General features: G+C 51.1%; 1 protein-coding gene across 5 annotated transcripts in view; it reads left to right on the top strand.

Moving 5' to 3' along the window:
* Nucleotides 1–20,310, top strand: part of CD276 (CD276 molecule) — a 101,602-nt gene that overhangs the window by 61,547 nt on the left and 19,745 nt on the right. For 4 of the 5 annotated variants that reach the window (XM_073363089.1, XM_073363087.1, XM_073363086.2 and 1 more), the window contains exons 3-5: nt 273–623; nt 2,115–2,411; nt 12,989–13,129. In XM_073363089.1, coding sequence (XP_073219190.1) covers nt 273–623; nt 2,115–2,411; nt 12,989–13,129 — 789 coding nt within the window. Of the gene's footprint in view, nt 1–272; nt 624–2,114; nt 2,412–8,514; nt 8,682–12,988; nt 13,130–20,310 lie in introns of those variants that run through there. The other variant, XR_012161211.1, reaches the window with a different exon arrangement.

The following is a 20,310-nucleotide window of genomic DNA, read 5'->3' as shown; positions in this document are numbered from 1 at the left end:
CCCAGGTGTGGGTAGCGCCTGTTGACTCCAGTGCAGAGAAGGAAATGGAAAGGCACCTCAGCACTTTGGTCCTGGGGGGTAAAGCCCGACCTCCCCAGAGGCCCCCTCCCAGTCTAGGGGAAGGGAAAGCTAGGCTGAGGTTACCCCCTTGTCCAGGGGCCTTCTGCTTCTAGCCCTGGTTTGCATGGTGCCGTGAGCTGGGAGGGGCTGTGCCATGGCAGTGTTTTTAGCGGTGTCTCACTGCTATTTGCCTTTTTCTCCTCTGCCCCCAGGCTCAGTGGATATCCGGGTACCCGATGACCCTGTGATCGCCCTCTTTGGTCGGGACACCGTCCTCCACTGCTCTTTCTTGCCTGACACCAGCTTCAGCCTGGCCGAGCTCAGCCTCATCTGGCAGCTGACGGACACCAAGCGGTTGGTGCACAGCTTTGCCAGTGGGCGGGACCAGCTGGCTGACCAGGGCAGCGGCTATGTCAACCGCACAGCCCTCTTCTACGAGGAGCTGCCCCGGGGCAATGTCTCGCTGCTGCTGCGGCGGGTGCAGATCTCCGATGAGGGCAGCTTCACCTGCTTTGTCCGGGTCCATAGCTACAGCAGCGCGGCGGTGACGCTACAGGTGGCCGGTGAGAGACGGGAGGAGGTGCTGGCTATGGAGAGACACCTGGGCAGGCCCAGCCCCTCATGTCCCCCTGGCAGAGCCATGCTCACTTGGGGCTTATCCCAGGTTCGCCCTGCAATCTAGTGTCTCATCCCCTCACCCACTGCCCTCCCACAGCACCTGCTGTCCTGCTCTCCATAGTCCCCCCCCCCCCCCCGCTCTCCCGCTCCATCCCTTCCCCTGTTTTCCTACACGGTTCCTGTCTCTTTCCCCTCTTGCCTGACCCAGAGCCCAACCATGGGTGGGTGGGGGCTAGGAGGGTTCAGGGTCCTGAGCTGAGTTTTGTGATTCTCTCTTTCAATAAGGGCTGAGCTTGAACCCGAAATCCAACCTCCCCAAGTCTGGGAAGGGTTAGACATGGGGCTCCCCTACTTTGGCAATTTGGGCCCATCTCTACCCCGTCCCGCTGTACTCCCCTGCCCTGGAGAGCCCCTCTCAGATGCTGTGGGGATGGGGACAATTTAAATTATCTGGATAGCCTGCCTGACCTCCCTCCCCTAGGGAAAGCTGCTAGCCCCAGGAATCCATTGTGGAGCTCGGCTAAACAACTGCACCACAGAATCATAGAATATTAGGGTTGGAAGAGACCTTAGGAGGTCATTTAGTCCAACCCCCTGCTCAAAGCAGGACCAACACCAACTAAATCATCCCAGCCAAGGCTTTGTCAAGCCAGGCCTTAAAAACCTCTAAGGATGGAGATTCCACCACCTCCCTAGGTAACCCATTCCAGTGCTTCACCACCCTCCTAGTAAAATAGTGTTTCCCAATATCCAACCTAGACCTCCCCACTGCACCAAAATCCTGTAGCCGGCCCAGTGCAGTTAGCCCTCATGGGGATGCAGTCACAGCAGCTGGGTCGTTGATGCCGCCCAGCCTGGAGCATGTGAAGGGATGGCCCCAGCCTGCCAGTCCCCCTTGGCTCACCCTGGCCTCTGATGTGCTAGATGCTGTTTGCTGTCCACAGAAACACGCTATGGGGAGGGGAGAGGGGGTACGTTCTCAGCCCCCAGGTCCCATTAGAGTGAATAGGTGTCATGTATATTGGGTTGGGGGTTAGACGCCATGAGCCAAACCAATGCCCAGCAAGAGGGCGCAGAGGGGTTGCACTTTGTGGGGTGTTTCTGCACAGCTCAGTGTTTTGCCTGGCAGGCTGTTAAGCTATCTGGGGCATCTGCAGCTCCCTCCCCCATCTCCAGCTCCGTGGGTCAGCTTCTCCATGGCCTCCCAGCCGAGAGCATTGTGGGAAAGTTATTCTAGCATGCCCTTTGCTGTATTTCTGAGGCGCAGGGAAGGGGTGGGGTGGGAATGGTGCCCTGGGTCCCAGTGGTGTGATAACTATGGGGTGAGAAGGCCATGGGGGAGGAAGGGGAAATGACCTTGCATTATTCATCAGTGCCCATCTCTGGCCAGCTGGCTAACTTCCATTGCATCATACCGGCTCTCCTCTCCTTTTCAGCTTTGTATTCCAAGCCCAACTTGAACCTGGAGCCCAGCAAGAACCTGAAGCCAGGGGACCTAGTGACAGTGACCTGCCACGCCTTCCGCGGCTACCCTGCGGCCACGGTACTCTGGCAGGATGGTCAGGGCAACAACATCACAGAGAATGTCACCACCTCCCAGGTGGCCAATGAGGAAGGGCTCTTTGACGTGCAGAGTGTCCTCCAGGTGGTGCTGGAGCCCAACAGCACCTACTCCTGCCTGGTGCGGAACCCCGTGCTGCAGCAGGAGACCCACGCCTCCGTTACCATCACTGGTGAGCCGGGCAGGGCGTTATGGCGGGGATGGGCCTACTGCCCAACAGCCCTGGGCATCCAGAACTCAGATCCTCAGGCTGGAGCTTTGGCCTCCCAGATAAAACCTAGAGAAGGGTGAAGGTGGTCCTGGAAAATGAGGTCTGAGCCAAATCTTCCCCCTAGACACCAGCCCAGCCTGTCAAGGGGCCCAGAGCTTGCCTAGGCAGCTGTCTTCCTGTCTTTCCTTTGGCTTCTTGGCCTCTTCCTGGCCTCCACGCCATGCTGCAGGAATCTGGCCCTCACTGGCTGATCTGAGTCTCTCTGATGTGCCACGCTTCAGGGGGACCTTGGGCCGAGTCAAGGGGAGTGCATGACAAATCATTCCACCAGCTGGACACCTGCGTCCATAGAGGGGCAGATGCTGGCCTGTGGAAGACACCCCGCTTGGAAGGTGCAGCCTGGGAGGAGCAGGGGGGCAAAGGTGGCTTCACATCGCCTGCACTCTGGGCTGCTGCAGGGACGGAAGCAACCTTCACCGTAACTTGGAGTAGCCCAGAGGGTTGGTCTTATGGCAGCCTCCCCTGCACTGCTCAGCAGCCCCAAATCCCTGCGTTCTCTCCTATTCCTGGCATGCCACCAACACTGGGGCCTGAGGAGTGTGGTAGTGTGGGGCTGCTTATGCTGGGAGTTCTCCCTTGCCCCTATATGCTGCTGGAGAATCTGGCTCCTTGCCTCCATGTGCATCTCTACTCTGTCTGCAGTCCTGCTAGCTGCTTGTATGACAGACCTCCAGGGGACGCCTGGGAGCGAGGGGATGTGATGTGCATGGTTTGGTAGGTGGTGCTCTTCTCTCTGAGTCAGCATGGAGCTAGTGCCCAGCATGGCACCAGGGGGTGCTATGCTGCCAGAGATGCAGTCCCAGCTGAAATGGAAATAGAGGTCCTGACTGCTTGAGATCATTAAAGATCCTATTAGTAAAGCCCCAGCATTCTGCATAGATCTCAACTCAGGCAGTTACATTCCACCAACCTAAATCACCTCAGTATGTTTCAATAGAGTAAGGTGTTTTTCCACTCTTTTTCTTACACTGTTGTGCAGCTGTGAGCTGTTAAAGAGTTGGTGTGTTCCACCCTAGAGGTAGCTGTAGTGATCCCTATGTGTTCACCACAGAGCACACTGGGAGCCTTGGGGCTGTAAGATTACTGTTAAGTTTCCACTAACCATCCTAATAAGTAGCTTCCCTGAGCAAATCTCTGCTATTCCTGGGTTACAAATATACCTATAATTACAGTAATCCTTCCAACCAGGAGCCTACCGTTTTCCAGTGTAACTCATGTCCTGGTTTCAGAGTAACAGCCGTGTTAGTCTGTATTTGCAAAAAGAAAAGGAGTACTTGTGGCACCTTAGAGACTAACCAATTTATTTGAGCATGAGCTTTCGTGAGCTACAGCTCACTTCATCGGATGCATACCGTGGAAACTGCAGAAGACATTATATACACACACAGACCATGAAACAATACCTCCTCCCACCCCACTGTCCTGCTGGTAATAGATGGACAGTGGGGTGGGAGGAGGTATTGTTTCATGGTCTGTGTGTGTATATAATGTCTTCTGCAGTTTCCACAGTATGCATCCGATGAAATGAGCTGTAGCTCACGAAAACTCATGCTCAAATAAATTGGTTAGTCTCTAAGGTGCCACAAGTACTCTTTTCTTTTTTCATGTCCTGGTGAAGTTCCTGGGTAGTTCCGTTCAGCTAATATGCTGGCAGTTTGATTCCTACAGGCTGTCAGTGGCACCACTGGATTGTTGATGGCTGATTGTTCAGTGCTGTTTCCTCCACTTGATGACTGAGCGAGGAGGAGGAGGGAGTTGAGAAAACAGATCATAAATATAAACAGGCCCAGTTTATTAAACACTGTTTATTGTACAGGAGGTTCTGCACCGTAAGAGCATTGTTCAACTTAGCCACTTCCCTCTGAAAGTGTCTTGCTCTGCTGGCTCGATAAATAAAGAATTGTCACAGCTGGGGCTGCCAAGGGAGCACAGTCAGGGCTCGCTCAAGGAGACTGGCAACTGATAATACCAAGGTTGCAGACTAGTTCCCCATACAGGCCATCACTTGCAGTGCCTGTGCCCTGCGCAGGTTGTCTGCAGTGGGGCTTACACCTGGGGTGTGGATGCTGGATCTTAAAGCGTGACCTTCTACTACTTGAGCCAAATCCGAGCTGTCAGCCTAGGCTGCAGCAGGCTTAACCTGTGTATGGGCCCAGCCCCAGCTAGAGGGGATAAGAGTGCCGTGCTGAGTGGGTCAGCAGGTTACACATGTGCCACTCCCTCCACCCAGCTGGGTGAGACTGACTGGCTGCAAGACAGCCCATGGCAGAGCAGCTCTTCTTACTGCAGCGTAATGGGCACGAGCCAGGCCCAGGACACATGAAGCACAGATCATGACTGTGGTATTGTGAGCCTGAGGGACCTAAGGAGAGTGGCCACCGTCCGCAGCCCTTAGCCGAAGGAGGACTGGCAAAGGAGAGCAGCAGTGCTGGGAGGGTTAGAGCCATCTGGGGCACGCAGAGTTCCTTGGTCGGCAGAGCTGTAACAGCCACACCTTCCCCCAGACCTCAGACCACGGGGCAGCACTAACCTTCCCCAGGGACTAGGGACCCCATCTGAAGGGGAGATAGGCAACAGTCCAGCCAGACCCTCTGTTCCACTTGGGTCTCTCTTGTCCAGCCATGGGTTGTGCTGTGGCTCAGCCCTTTACCGCCCTGAGACATAATCGGTGCCCCTCAGCCCCCTCGATGAAATTCACCCAGCCCTACAGTCCTGCTTGGCACCCCTTCCGGTCCCCTTTCCTCTCCAAAACACACAGTCCACCCATCCAGCTGCTGCTGCTGGGGGACACGACTCCTGAGGAAACGGGTGTAGGGGTGCAATTTGTGTGGTGTGCTTCACCTAGAGCGATGGGTCAGGCTGCTCTGGGGTGCAGACGGTGCTGGCTGCCCCACTGTCCCCTGCCATCCCTGAAGAGGGAGCAGGGCTCAACCCCAGCTCTGGGAGGGCAGAGGGGAACGTTCATGTGGCTTTGCTCTTCCACCCTCCTCCTGTTTTCTTGGAGGAATCTTGCTCCCCTTCTCCTGGACACCTGTCGTGTTCCCCTGCTCTGTGGTCAGCTCCCCTCCCCCTCTCATTAGTGCCTAGATAGTCCAGACTCTGGGGAGATTGGGGATGTTCATGCTCCATTTTAAAGAGGAAAGCAAGGAGAACGGAGTGAATTTGGTCTGGAAGTAGCCAGGCGTCCTGGGTTGGCTACTCGTCCTGGGTCATTTTCTGCCCTTTGTGTTCCTGCTGCATGATTGAACTACCCCAGCTACTCCATTGGTAAAGGGGGTGCTTGAAATCTCTGCCCAGTTCTGGCCCCGGGCAGAGCCGCTCCCATTGAATGCAACGGGACCCAGGTGGGTCCCAGGCTCCGTTTCGTGGAAGCTGAGCTGGCAGGAGAAGTTCGACTTCTCAGTAAAATACTTTATGGGCCTGTCTCAGTTGCGCAGGTGACTAGCTCGCAGCTGGGTTATAAAGGGCTTCCAATTGTCCTTGCTAGCTCTGCTTTTATAGCTGCCTTGGAGATCTTTATAACCTTGCACACTTATCGGTAACATTAATTTAGTGCTTAATTATCCTTGGTACACCACTTGCTGGGATGTGAAAGAGGGTCCCCGGTGGAGCATAAAGCTTTTGGCTAGATTCATGGCGCTCCTTCCAGCAAGCTAAGCACTGCTGTGCAGATGCTGGGCGGAGGATGGAGGACCAGGATTTCTTCCATACAGACACAGCTAGTGCTAGGCACCACCACTAGAGGAATAGAGGTGGTGGGCTCAAGTGGCACCAGGGAACTGCATTCCCCGGGTCCCAGACCAATGCTGAATGTCCCAGGGGAACGCGTGGGGAGGGCAGAGATGGGTGAGCGCTAGACAACACTCCTTGCAGAGCACTAATGGAATCTTATCCAGCTGTGGTAAGCTGTGATTTCAGTGTAGTTACATGGGTTGAGCATGGGAGTGATGCCGTGCTGACTAAGATCCAGCATATGTCCTCTGCCGGAGAAGGGTGGACGTGTACTGAAGAGCACTCGCTGAGATGGTCGTTCTGCTTACTGAGTCGATAAGTCTCAAGCTGGAGTGCTGTTGCCTCCTCTCAGCGCCAAACATACGCCTGTGGTGTCTGACTTCAGTCTGGTACCTGAGTGTGGGTGGTCACATATCATTCCAATAGCTCCAGCCTGCTGCTTCTTGGCTTGGGTGGCAGAGCCTGCCGGGTAAAGGTCCCAGAATCCTGACATGTGAAGAGAAAGAGGGAGGATACAGACTATTTGTCCTCCCCAGGGGCCTGCTGTATAGGTTGGCCGAAGTGGATAAGCTTATTTCAGGGAGGACCAGGTGGTGCTGTTATAGTTATCCAAGTCTTTTTCTTGTGAGAAAAAGTCTTGGAACATGCCTTGGGAAGATATGCTGTGTTGTTGCTAGATTTTGGTGAGGTGAGATTCTGGGTAGAGTCAGTGTCTTGTGAAGAGGGAGCTGTGTGAGCGTTAGGAGAGATTTCTGTGTGCCTTGATCTCTGAGAGTTAATTCCTGAGGCAGCATGGCCCTCTGGGAACCAAACATTGGTGCTGAGCTGAGATTCTGAGGGGCTGATGTACAGGTAAATAAAAAAATTACACTTAGAATTTACCCGGATTTCACATAACTGATTTCTCTTCTACTGAGAAGCTGATCTGCAAGATCCTGGACTCCTGCTGTCTACCACTCAGTTGAGGGAAATTCTAGGCTCAGAATGGAATATTTATAAGAATAATGGGCACCACTGGTTGTGAAGAACATGTATCTTCCCAGACTTTCAGCACTTCCTCTTAGAGCACTAAAGGAATGTGAGTGGATAGGGCTATAACTGCCCCAGTCATGCAATTTTCTATATGGGTTTGAACACCGCTGTTTATCGCTCTTTAATCCTCTCCCCATCCCCAGTAAGATTCGCAAACTCATTTCTCTTGAGCAAGGCCAACCTACTAAAGCAAGTGTGCAGCTTGTTGGCCAACCCATTGCAGAGCTAGACGGAGTCCCAAGGCTTGTCTCCTTTAAACAGAACTTCCCAGATGAAAGTTCTCCTGCAATAAGACAGGCCATGGCAAATCTCTGGGCTCATGAAGTTATCTGCACTATGCAGACACATCCCCTTGACGCTGCTGTCCGGTCTGCCTGCCACTAGAGTTCCACCCTCAGACTGCTCAGCCTGTACCCTGGATTCTCTCTCTGCAGACCCTGGACAACAGAATTCTATGTCTGGAGAGAAAGCTTGGTTGGTATGTTCTCAGTAGAGCACACAACAGTCGGTTGTGTAACAGACTCACTGTTGAATCCATTGCCATTCATCATGTGCAGCCCACTTGAGGTTTCCCTTGGGAGTCGTGGTACTTTCCTAATGGAGTTGCCACCTCCATGTGTTTGTCCAATGGGCAAAATAATGATATGGCATTTACTCCCCCACATCCTGTGTCCAATGCTCAAGTCCAGGATTCTCTTCTCCTCCAGCAGGCTCCGGGGCAGGATTCTGGGAATCAGAACTGCCCAGCGTTTTCTGTAGCTGGCTGGCAGCCCTTGCTCTGTGTCTCATGCATTTGATGTGTGTCCTGTTGTGCTGCTCTGGCATTGTACCCAGCTTTTTTTTCTCCTCCCTCCCAGCAGAGCAACCTTGCACCACAGAACTAATTGCTGGGCAAATTACCATGTAAATGTAAACTCATTTGCTCCAGTTTTGTTTCCTGGGCAAGAGGGGTGTGTGTATGTGTAGGGGAGACCGGTGTTGGGTTTGCTTCAGGTCCTTTGTGGCGGCAGCAGAGGTAGCAGGCTTTCCTGTGGCGGGACCATACGTACATGTGTCCTATATACTCCACTCTCCTTTCTTCAGCAGCGGCCAGTGCCAGATACGTGCAAGCCACTGTAATTGACCTGCTTGTGCGATACCCTGCAGAGCCATGGGAAGAAATCCCTTCCTGATCCCTAAGGGCGATTGGCTGTTTCCCTGAAGCCTGAGGATTGATGGGCCTTTTTGTTTTTAATCCCAGCTCGTGTAACCAGAGGTACTCCTGTATTCTCATTCCTCAAACAAAATCCAGATCTCTTATGACCAAAGCTACTCCTGATGATCAAGGAATTTGAAGACAAAATGGATGAAAAAAAGAATCTGCCTATTTATTTACTACTTGGCTGCCTCTGAAGGACTGGTGCCCAGGTCTGCATCTTCCTTTATTTAAAACAAACCCAGTGAGCTGTTTATTATTCAGGAGTAGCCCAAACACTTCCACTTTGTGTAACATCCCCATATCATGGGTTGTCAGCAGGCTTTGAACTTGGGACCTTTGGCACTATAAGCACAGGCCTCTGCTACCTGAGCTAAAAGAAAAACTGCACTAGTAGGCAGCTTTTTATCTTCTGTTTGGACCAGCTGCTAGAGGGAGCAGTCCGCTTAGCCAACATATTACACAGGCTGTAGAGTTGCTACAGTATTTGGGCCAATGCTGTACCATAACAGCACCTCTAGCTCAATTCCTCCCTTCCCCCCGTAGATCATAGAATTATAGAATATCAGGGTTGGAAGGGACGTCAGGAGGTCATCTAGTCCAATCCCCTGCTCAAAGCAGGACCAAGCCCCAACTAAATCATCCCAGCCAGGGCTTTGTCAAGCCTGACCTTAAAAACTTCAAAGGAAGAAGATTCCACCACCTCCCTAGGTAACACATTCCAGTGTTTCACCACCCTCCTAGTGAAAAAGTTTTTCCTAATATCCAACCTAAACCTCCCCCACTGCAACTTGAGACCATTACTCCTTGTTCTGTCATCTGCTACCACTGAGAACAGTCTAGAGCCATCCTCTTTGGAACTCCCTTTCAGGTAGTTGAAAGCAGCTATCCAATTCCCCCTCATTCTTCTCTTCCGCAGACTAAACAATCCCAGTTCCCTCAGCCTCTCCTCATAACTCATGTGTTCCAGTCCCCTAATCATTTTTGTTGCCCTCCGCTGGACGCTTTCCAATTTTTCCATATCCTTCTTGTAGTGTGGGGCCCAAAACTGGACATAGTACTCCAGATGAGGCCTCACCAATGTCGAATAGAGGGGAATGATCACGTCCCTCGATCTGCTGGCAGTTCCCCTACTTATACATCCCAAAATGCCATTGGCCTTCTTGGCAACAAGGGCACATTGTTGACTCATATCCAGCTTCTCATCCACTGTAACCCCTAGGTCCTTTTCTGCAGAACTGCTGCCTAGCCATTCTGTCCCTAGTCTGTAGCGGTGCATGGGATTCTTCAGTCCTAAGTGCAAGACTCTACACTTGTCCTTGTTGAACCTCATCAGATTTCTTTTGGCCCAATCCTCTAATTTGTCTAGGGCCCTCTGTATCCTATCCCTACCCTCCAGTGTACCCTCTTCCCAGTTTAGTGTCATCTGCAAACTTGCTGAGGGTGCAATCCACACCATCCTCCAGATCATTAACAAAGATATTGAACAAAACCGGCCCTAGGACCGACCCTTGGGTCACTCCATTTGATACCGGCTGCCAACTAGACATGGAGCCATTGATCACTACCCGTTGAGCCTGACAATCTAGCCAACTTTCTATCCACCTTATAATCCATTCGTCCAGCCCATACTTCTTTAACTTGCTGGCAAGAATCCTGTGGGAGACTGTGTCAAAAGCTTTGCTAAAGTCAAGGAACAACACGTCCGCTGCTTTTGTGTATGCCCCAGCTTAGTTTCCGTGGCCAGATACCACCCCCAGCCCATGGGTGGCATGGGTGACCCACTGAGGTGCATGCCAGGACGTGCGTGAATACCTCTGAACCTTTGGTGGGAACGTGCCGTGCCTGCTCCTATCACTCACTGCTGGAGTTAGATTGCAGGGGAAGGATGAAGCAGCACCTGAGTCTCCTCTCCAGACTCCTAACATGAGACAGATCAGCGTTTGATCTGAATGTATTAGTATAATTATTTAAAGGTTGATGAAGTGTTTTATGGAGTGACTCAACCAGCTGCTTTCCTGCGTTGCCTGCTGCATCCAGAACCATGGTGGAAGGTGGCAGTTAGAACATCCAAAGATCCAAATGGCCTGAGAGCACCACATGGTTCTACAGGTGCTGTTGAGATGGCTGAGAGGCTGCAGCTGGCCTAGTTTGACAAGCAGTCACCTGATCTACCACTAGCTAATCTAACTCTAAAGCCCCATCACCATGGGCACAAGGCCAAGGCACCCTGTAATAATACCTAGCTCTCACAAAGCCCTTTTCCCCTGTAGATCTTGAGGGAGGTGAGAATTGGCTCCATTTTATAGATGGGGAAACTGAGGTACAGGGCGGTGAAGCCTAAATTCAAGGAGCAGGCCAGTGGCAGAGCTGGGACTAGAACCCAACTCTCCTGAGTGCTAGTTGATACTCTATCCACTAGGCCATGCTGCCTCACTTAAAGCCCACTTCAGCCATATGGGATGGAATGAGGAAATTTAGCAGTTCTGAGAAGCATCTTTGCAGATGATTGCTGATGGTGAGGCACTTGTAGCATATTCTAAATAATGGGACCAATCCTCACACTATCTTCCCCAGCAAACTTCACCAGAACATGCAGCATATCCTGTAGGATGCACTGCAGTCTCTCTTCCTCTGCTATGCTGAGAGCTAGAGTGTGTTCATCTAAATACTATTTAATGAACTCTGAAGAGAGAAAGTTAAACATATTAACCCAGTAGCATGAACTGTGGTTAAAGTACTGTCACAGCAAACAGCTTTCCTCTATCTAATTTATACAGACACACATCCGCCTCTGCCTTCTCATCTTCACTCACTCTTAGGATAGTTTAGGTCTTGGCTGTACCAGGAGCAACTCCCCCTTCTTGTTGTTAGCAGTTTGGACCAATCCTGCTCTGAAGAGTTTTTAGCTGCAACCATAGGCAGGACTAACCCCCGGTCAGCACCAACAGCTGGGCCTGGCTTTGATCTCAATTGTACACACTTTCGTCTTTACGGTACTTTTGCAATTAAGCCATTTTCAGTATTAGTTCAGGCTACACCCACTGCTCAGGCAAATGGCGTTTAGCTAAGCTGGCAGGATGGGGTCTTATGGTAATGGGGGACAGCCAAGTACCAGTCATTGGAACACCTCAGAAACTTTAGCATCCCTGGGAGGCAGGGCTGTTCTCATTGTACAGATGGGGAAACCGAGGCACAGAGAGAGAGTGACTTGCTCAGGGTCACACAGGATGATGATGGGAGAGCAGCAACTTGATCCCAGATCTCCAGATCTCCCTAACCACTGGGCCATCCTAGCTCTCACATCGAGAAAGCATTTTCCCTGCAACTAGCTGGCGGGGCGCTTCATTCACCAGGGCTGCTGAGCCAACGCTTTTCAACATTATTAAACCCATGCAGATTTTCCTTTTGTGCTGAAGTTTATGGTTATAAGCAAATTATTTGTGATTATGCAAATTAGGCTATTTCGCATAAAACATTACACCGAGGCTGCACAAAGCAGTGACTGAGAGAACTTAGAAACCAGGTGGTTTTGAATGGCTTTTTGAGAACTGCAGTTCTCACACACTTTTTTTTTTTTTTTTTTAATTGCTACATATTTTTGGGAGTGACTCGTTCTCTCCTTTTGGCTTGGTTCAAGATCTCTCAGCTGAATGAGTCAGCTGCAGGCCTGGCGGCCATCCACATTCTGTGTAATGTGTGCACCCGTGACCCCATGGTGGGAGTGTTTTTGCACCAGTTATTGTGTTTGAGGTAGTCTGAAATGCAAGTAACTGGCGGAGGAAGTCAGCCTAACCCACCTAAAACACCCTCTGCCATGGGGAGAGGAGACCCTCTGAACTGACTGCCTTTTTCCTTAGTACTCTGCGCATCAGCTAGCCTCGCCCCCTCGTGGCAGAGCAGGGTAGGAATGGGTGATAAAATCAGACTCCCCCATATTTACCCCAAAGCTCCCATCACTCTATTTCTGAGGTGTCCGTAGCTGGGCTGGCTTCCCGGAAGCAGGAGGTGCTGGAAGGCCACCTGTTCTGGTCAGATTTCCCACTCTGCTCTGCACACTCCGAGACTCGGAGATGAACCCTGACTTAGGGCTGTGTCATCCCCACTGAGCCACCTCCACCTTTTTGCGGGCTGCCCATCGCCGCAGCAAGGGAGACTGCGATAGCTCCTGAGCTCTGGGGGGCCACTGAGATCCCCCCGGGCACTGGCCTGGGATCATCTCCCTTGATGCACTCAGGCATTGACTCAGTACATGCCTAACTCCAAGCACGTGAGTTGTCCCATTGAAGGCAGTGGCAGTGCTCCCCAGCTTGCAGTTCAGTGTGTGCTCTAGTACCTTGCTAATGGGGGAGGCACAGGACAAAGAGCCCCTCAGTGTCTCTGTCCCACCAAACGCCCTTCCCATAGGAGGGGAGCAAGGAGCCAGGGCATAGCTTTTGGCATTCCTCTGGGATGTGCTCCCTCTCTCTCTGTAGCAGCAGCACTGACCATGGTGGCATTTCTGTTTTTCTCTCTGAAGGCCAGCACCTCACCTTCCCTGCCGTGGCTCTCTGGGTGACCGTGGGACTCGCTATCTGCATCTTGGGGCTACTGGGCGCCCTGGCTTACGTGTGCCGGAAGAAAATTCGCCAGAGCTGCAAGGAAGAGGAAGAGAATGCCGGTAAGGAGCCCAGAGCCTGGCGTGCTCGCTCTCTCTCTCTCTCGTGTGTGTGTGTGTGTATGGCGAGGGTGTGAATTCTCAGAGTCTGTCTGCTCCGAGCCCGGAGGGCCTGTCAAGGTTCTCAGCCTTAACAGTTAGTCCTGCCTCCCTTATAGAATATCAGGGTTGGAAGGGACCACAGGAGGTCATCTAGTCCAACCCCCTGCTCAAAGCAGGGCCAATCCCCAATTTTTGTCCCAGATCCGTAAATGGCCCCCTCAAGGATTGAACTCTCAACCCTGGTTTAAGCAGGCTAATGCTCAAACCCCTGAGCTATCCCTGCCCCCTGGAAGACTTTTTGTAGATGTTCCAGGTGTTCTGCCCAGGAATCTGAAAATATGGCCACATCGTCAAGGTAGGCGACTGCATATTCTCCTAATCCCACTAGGAGACCATCTACAAGTCTTTGGAAGGTGGCGGGTGCATTCCGCAGCCCGAGAGGGAATACATTAAATTCATACAGCCCGACCTGTGTGGTGAAGGCTGACTTTTCCTTGGCGGATTCATCTAGCGGTACCTGCCAGTACCCCTTGGTTAATGTGGTAGGCATGGCGGGTAAATGACACGTCTGGTTTCCATCTTAGGGCTCTGATCCGCCGACGGGAATCCTCGGGTGTTAGCCCCATTCTGACTCTCGCCTTGGTTTTAAACAATTCATACTTGTTCATGTGTTCCTTAGGCATTTCAGCCGCCACCTCAGCTAAGGGTCCACTGAGCTGCGGCCTCAGCTCTACCATGTATTGGTCTGTAGAGATGCTATACCCAAGGCAGGCCCTTTTGAAGTTTTCTAAGAAGGCCTCGGTATCATCGCCTGCCTTGTAGGTGGGGAACTTCCTGGGATGTGAAATGGTACCTGGAGAAGGATTGCTATTCTGCTGAGCCTTTGCCTTCTCTATCTCCAGGGTATGCTTCCTCTCTTTTTCCTTTTCCTCCATTTCTTTTTCCTTTGCCTCCATAGCTCTCCTGTGGGCAGCCTCTTTGGCTGTTTCTGTTTTGGGCTCTGTCATGTTTGCCTCTCTATTTTTAACTATCTCTACACCCGAGAGTTAGAAATAAAACAAACAAAAAACTTAGCTTGTAAAATTTTGCTGTGCTGTAACCAGATACCTATGTTCTCTGACAGTGATGGTCAGCCTACAGAAAAATCCTTAAAAAAAACCCTAACACCTTTGTCTCCAGGCAAATAGACAGAAAACCCCTCTAGTTGCTCTTAGGTAAAAAAAATCTTCTTCAGGTCTGTGAAGACTTGTGAATTTCCCTGCAGGAGGTTAACTACCCTGCCTTTTGGTAGAGAAAACTCCAGCTCACAAAAGACAATTCCCTTTTGTCTCTGCTCTGGACCCCAAGCAGAGACAAAAAAAAACAACTCTTAACTGCTTTCAGCTGAAAACCTGCTTTCCAGCAGCCCAAAGGCAAAAAAAAATCCCTTTTTAAAATCTGTGCTTCTTGTTCAAAAAATCTCAAAATGATTTCAAGTTAATCCCACTGCTTCCACCATGTCAAGGTTCCTTCCCAACTCTGAACTCTAGGGTACAGATGTGGGGACCTGCATGAAAACCCCCAAGCTTATTTTTACCAGCTTAGATTAAAACTTCCCCAAGGTACAAACTATTTTACCTTTTGCCCTTGGACTTTATTGCTGCCACCACCAAGCGTCTAACAAATATATAACAGGGAAAGAGCCCACTTGGAAACGTCTTTCCCCCCAGAATCCTCCCAAACCCTACACCCCCTTTCCTGGGGAAGGCTTGATAAAAATCCTCACCAATTTGCATACGTGAACACAGACCCAAACCTTTGGATCTTAAGAACAATGAAAAAGCAATCAGGTTTTTAAAAGAAGAATTTTAATTGAAGAAAAAGTAAAAGAATCACCTCTGTAAAATCAGGATGGTAAATACCTTTCAGAGTAATCAGATTCAAAACGTTGAGAGTCCCTCTAGGCAAAACCTTAAGTTACAAAAAGACACAAAAAAAGGAATATACATTCCATTCAGCACAGCTTATTTTATCAGCCATTTAAACAAAACAGAATCTAAGGCATATCTAGCTAGATTACTTACTAAGTTCTAAGACTCCATTCCTTTCTGTTCCCGGCAAAAGCCTCACACAGACAGAGAGAACCTTTGTTTCCCCCCCCTCCAGCTTTGAAAGTATCTTGTCTCCTCATTGGTCATTTTGGTCAGGTGCCAGCGAGGTTATCCTAGCTTCTTAACCCTTTACAGGTGAAAGGGTTTTTCCTCTGGCCAGGAGGGATTTTAAAGGTGTTTACCCTTCCCTTTATATTTATGGCAGGGCCCAATTCAGGGTAGCACTTATGCACGGGCTTGAGTCCCTCTGAATTCAATGGGCTCAGCGATTCTGCTGCTTGGGAGATGTAGGCAGTTTCCACTCCCTTTGTCCTGGCGTGCTTGAAGCACTTTGGGGAGGAAGATGCTGGGCTTCTGGCAGATCTGATGCCCATCTCCCTGGGTGTGACTTCCCTGCTGAGGGCAGTTTTGATGTTGCTGGCCTGGGAGGAGCTGGTTATTCCAAATGTTATTGACTGGGTGGAGAAAACCTCCTGAACTATGGATGACCACCACTACCTACACCTCTAAGGATGAGCCCAGCTCCAGGGAATTCGCCCTGCTGCAGGCAGCTGAGGGCGGTGGAGAATGCAGTATGCACACAGTGCCTGGGGGAAACTTTACCACTCAAAGGCCTCTAATTGTGTCAGTGTAGGGGGAAAGGCTCTGCCAATGGTGAGAAGCCCTGTATGCTGGAGACGATAGAGGGGTGTTTATGTGGCAGCCCAGCTTGGAGCAGAGCTGTGAGGGTTTTGCTAAGTGAGAGGCAGTAGGGTGTTAGGTGTGAAATTCTCCCACTCTGCTTGATGGATGGTCGTAAGCCGCTAGCTCCACTATCCCCAGACCTGTGACATGGCCAATGGGGAGGTACCAATAGCGACATGTCCATGTGTGTTTCACTGCTGCCTGATTTCAGCAAGGCTCTGTCCAGGAACGTACCCCAAGGGCTCTCACCGCCCTCTGGGCGGGCAGGAGGTTTGCAGGCAGCTTCCGGCAGGAGCCTGGGTTAGAGTGAATTTAGTGAACTTAAATGTGAGCAATATGGGGTCTGTTCAGGCCGGTGCTGCTCAAACTCGCACACTGTACCTCCTGCCTGTGCCCTGGAACCCCACCCTCTCTGCCCTAGTCTGCACACGCCCTGCTGTTCCAGTCCTGGGGCCAGCGCATCGCAGCACTGGTCCCTCTACTGTGCCAGCCACCTGAGCTGCGGCTGGAGGTTTGAGCGCCCTGGCGGAGCTGGGTATGGGAAGGTTGCCATAGTGCCGGCCTGCCTTGTACCTGACTCCATGGAGAGCTAATGGCCTATTGAGCTCCTGTGTGCCTCCAGCACCCCCTAACTCATTTGAACTAGCCTATGGCATGTGCTCTGCTTTCCTTACCCCCCACGGGAGGGGCTAGTGCCCCCCTCTGGGGGACCCAGCTGTGCCAGAGGGGTGCAGCCTCCCAACTCCAGTCCCGCTTGCTTTTGAAGTGTCTTTCTTCCCCCACCTGGCACTGATTGCTTTCGCAATCACCATCATCTCACGGTGGGGGAAGGAAACACTTGCAGATGAGCTGCATTCTGCTGGATCAACCCTCTGTTGGGCTGCACACCTGGGGGCAAGGGGTGAGAACGAGGCAGGCCAGTCCAAGAACCCTGTGCCATCTATCAGCGGGAGGTGACAGAAGATCAAGGAGCCCATGTGTACATAGGGATGGTTGTGGCTGCTGGGTTTGTGTTGCAAAGTCTCAGGGGTTTGTCTGGTAGCCCTAGCCAATGTGTTGCCTGTGCTGATATTGCAGTACCACGGGAGGGAGGCCCATACTACAGATATGGGCCTGCCCACAACACTCTCTGCGCCTTGTGTGTCTCTGCTGCTCTCCGGACATGTGACTGCAGCATGTGTAGGGATACCCAGGCTAGCTTGATCAAAGCTCAGGGTCCTGCAGGGGCAGGGCTAAGTCCAGCTGCCATAGCTTTACTGCTGGATCAAAGCCAGCTTGGGTCTGTCTACACATGTTGCAATCACACATCTTGATTGCTGTCTAGACATGCCCATTGAATGGCCAGGTGCAGTGCCCCCATGTGGGAGAGAAGAAAGGGGGCTCATTTGTACTGCTATTGAATTCAGGCTGCTGGACCCAGACAGGATCCTGTGGTTTGCAGAAGGGAGTGCTGGGGACTGCAGCACAGCAGGGGACTGAAACACCCGAGAATCCTCCAGGGTACCAGGAGAGCAGGATGCTTACCTGGCGCAGACCCCTGCCTTCTCACAGTCAAGGAGTGCATTGTGAGAGGGCCTCAGGCTTGCTGCCTTCCATGTGGCCCAGACACAAGGCAATTTGAATATCAAGGCTCCTGGCACTGATGAATGGCCCTTTCAATCAATAGCAATGGAATGTTGCCAAGGTACAGAGAAGTCTCAGGGTGAGCCCCTCTGTATGGCTCTCTGGCTTCCAAAAATGGCATCATGCCTCGGAAGTTAACACAGCCAGAATTTCCCTGGAAAGTAGCAGTGCTGGAGGGCTGCCATGTTTGAGTAGCTGCATCCCTACAGACCCCTAAGCTGTCTGCGCCGCCACATGCATGCAGCATTGCAGACAGAACCCAGCACACTGGAGTGAAAACAGCTGCTGGCACGAGCAGTAGGGCTTTTATCTTCTTTAGGCCTCCAGCCACTAGAAGGCCATGGTAAATACACATACACTAACTAGCACTTTCAATAGCAGGTTTACCTACAACCCATACTGGCTGCTGCACCCAGGCACCTGCTACATTGAATGGAACAGATGCAGTTTTGTGCAGGTTTGTGTTTGTGCAAAGGGGTACTACTGTGGGAGGGAAGTGGAGTGGAGGAACTGGTTTAATATTACAAATGATGCTAACTTCTAGTCCCAGTGCCATCTGGGTTGTAGATAAATTCACAGCCTGTCGCAAAAAGGAGAGAGGGGGGAAAAAAAAGAAACCAGGGATGGAAGGGGGGGAATTGCCCATCAATAAAATCTGTGAAAATGTTTAAATGTCCATAAAAACTGGCAAAATAATCTAAGAATTCTTCTACCGCCTCCTTAATCCTCTGCCATGAACTCAGCAGAGAACTGAATAAAGGCACAGAGAGTGGAAGCAAGGTGTGTATTTCCTATGCTCCAGCACCGATTCCCTGCTCTAAATGGACCAGGGAAAATCACCCAGCAGTGATGGGTTCTGTAAATGACACACTGGGTTCTTTAGACTGGGAGTTCAGGCTCTTGGGTGCTGGGCTCTGCCCTGACTTGAGGTGAGCCTTAGGGATGGAGCACAGGACTGGGAAGACCTGTGTTCTGTTTGTACCTCTGCTACTGGTTAGTTGGGTGATCTTGGGCCAGTCATTTCACTTCCCCGGGCCTCAGTTTCTCCATTTGTAAAATGGAGATAATGATACTCCTTTGTAAAGTGTTACATGTAGAAAGTGTTTCCAGCTGTGAAATGTCCCCACCTCCCAGAAGGGTTGGGAGGCATAACTCATTCCAGGGTTTTGAAATCCCTAGATGAAAGATGCTGGAAAAGGGGCAAACTAGTGTTCCACCTCTACCAGAAGGCTGAATCAAAATGACTGAGAGGCAGGTTTCTGGGTTACATGGCTGGTTTTTCAGTCAAGTCACATTTAGTGGTAGTATTTTTGTGGGGACGGCTGGGTGAAAGCTTGCAATGCTGCTACTACAAAGTGGGACCAAAGAAATTGGACCACAGGATTTAATCCCTTTTAGTGCGATGCCCCAGTTAGCCCAAGCTGGGTTCCTACTCTCTGGGGTCGTAATAGATGCACCAGGTATCTCTCCTCTCCCCAGCCATGTGCATTCCCAGAGTTTGGATGCACCCTATGCCAAGGAGGGTGTCCTGTGTTGTCCACACGTGTCTGCCTAACCACAGCTGTGGGGCAAGGACCCAAGTTAGCAGCAGCAGTCTATCCCCTGGGATACCTTGGGATGGATGTGCCTGTTGCAAACATTATGCATCATCTCCCTGGGGAGCAAACAGAGATGATCTGCCTGGGGGGGGGTGGGATCTTTGTTGTTGAGGTTTGCAGCTGACATTTTGGAAGCAGCGAGGTGGCGCCAGCCAAGAGGCAGATGCTCAGAACCTGCCTCTCAATCTTCTCTGACATTTCCCTTCCCTCGTGACTCCTCACCCCACCCCCGACGGAGGAGATGTGACGTGCAAAGTAACAGTTGGCCAAGTGCAAACACACAAAGGGTAGTATGCACTCGGGATAGCTCCTTTCCTTTCTGTACCCATCTTCTCATCTGAGAAGACATCACTAGCGTTTGCCACCATGGAAATGTCAAGGAAATAGCATGAGACACAGATGCTCTGTGCTCTGCCTCTCTTGTTCCTTTATCCCTGCCCATGTGTGTTCAGCTTTGAAAGAATTAATTAAAGCCCTGCCAATGTCTCGCTGGAAGCACTTTGAAAGCCCCTGTTTGAAAAACTGTTCTCCCCCTCGCTCTCTATTTTCTGCATCCTTGTCCTTTTCCCTGTTCTTTATTTCTGAAAGGTATTTGTATGAAAAGGGGTTCTTTGTTCCTTTAAGTGCAGTTGCACATTCGGAGTGGCTGTAAAACCAGCTTTGTTGGCATTCCATACTTATTGTCTCCCACTGGTTCCGGAACCAATGGGCTCAATTTGTGAAAGCAAAAAAAGGTGGGTTTTTCTAGCTGCCACCACTCAAACTCCACCCAGGTGTGGGAAATTTGGCTGGGTTCTTTCCTCCTCCTTCAGCCTCGGAGCCAGAGATGATGAAGATTCTACAGATGGAACTCGCTTCATGAGTCTGTTGTTGCACAAGCAGAATAGAATTCGGCTGGCTCTCCTGGTAGGTGGGCTGCTTCTACATGACTGATGAGTCATTTTTGTCAGTGAAGTAAGCAAATCATGATGAATGGTCAAGAGAAGGTAGACAGGGAGAGTCTCCTAACACAAGAACAAAGGGACAATCAGTGAAACCATAAATAGATTCCTAGGTCAGAAGGGATCTTTAAGATCATCTAGGCAAATTTTCTCTGTAACATGGGTCATAGTTACTTTTCATTTCTGCTGCCCCAGGATTTAAACCC

The sequence above is a fragment of the Lepidochelys kempii genome, chromosome 10, assembly GCF_965140285.1.
Source record: "Lepidochelys kempii isolate rLepKem1 chromosome 10, rLepKem1.hap1, whole genome shotgun sequence".
Lineage (NCBI taxonomy): Eukaryota > Metazoa > Chordata > Testudines > Cheloniidae > Lepidochelys > Lepidochelys kempii.
The sequence above is the reverse complement of the archived record's forward strand: the minus strand, read 5'-3'. Positions and strand labels throughout refer to the sequence as shown.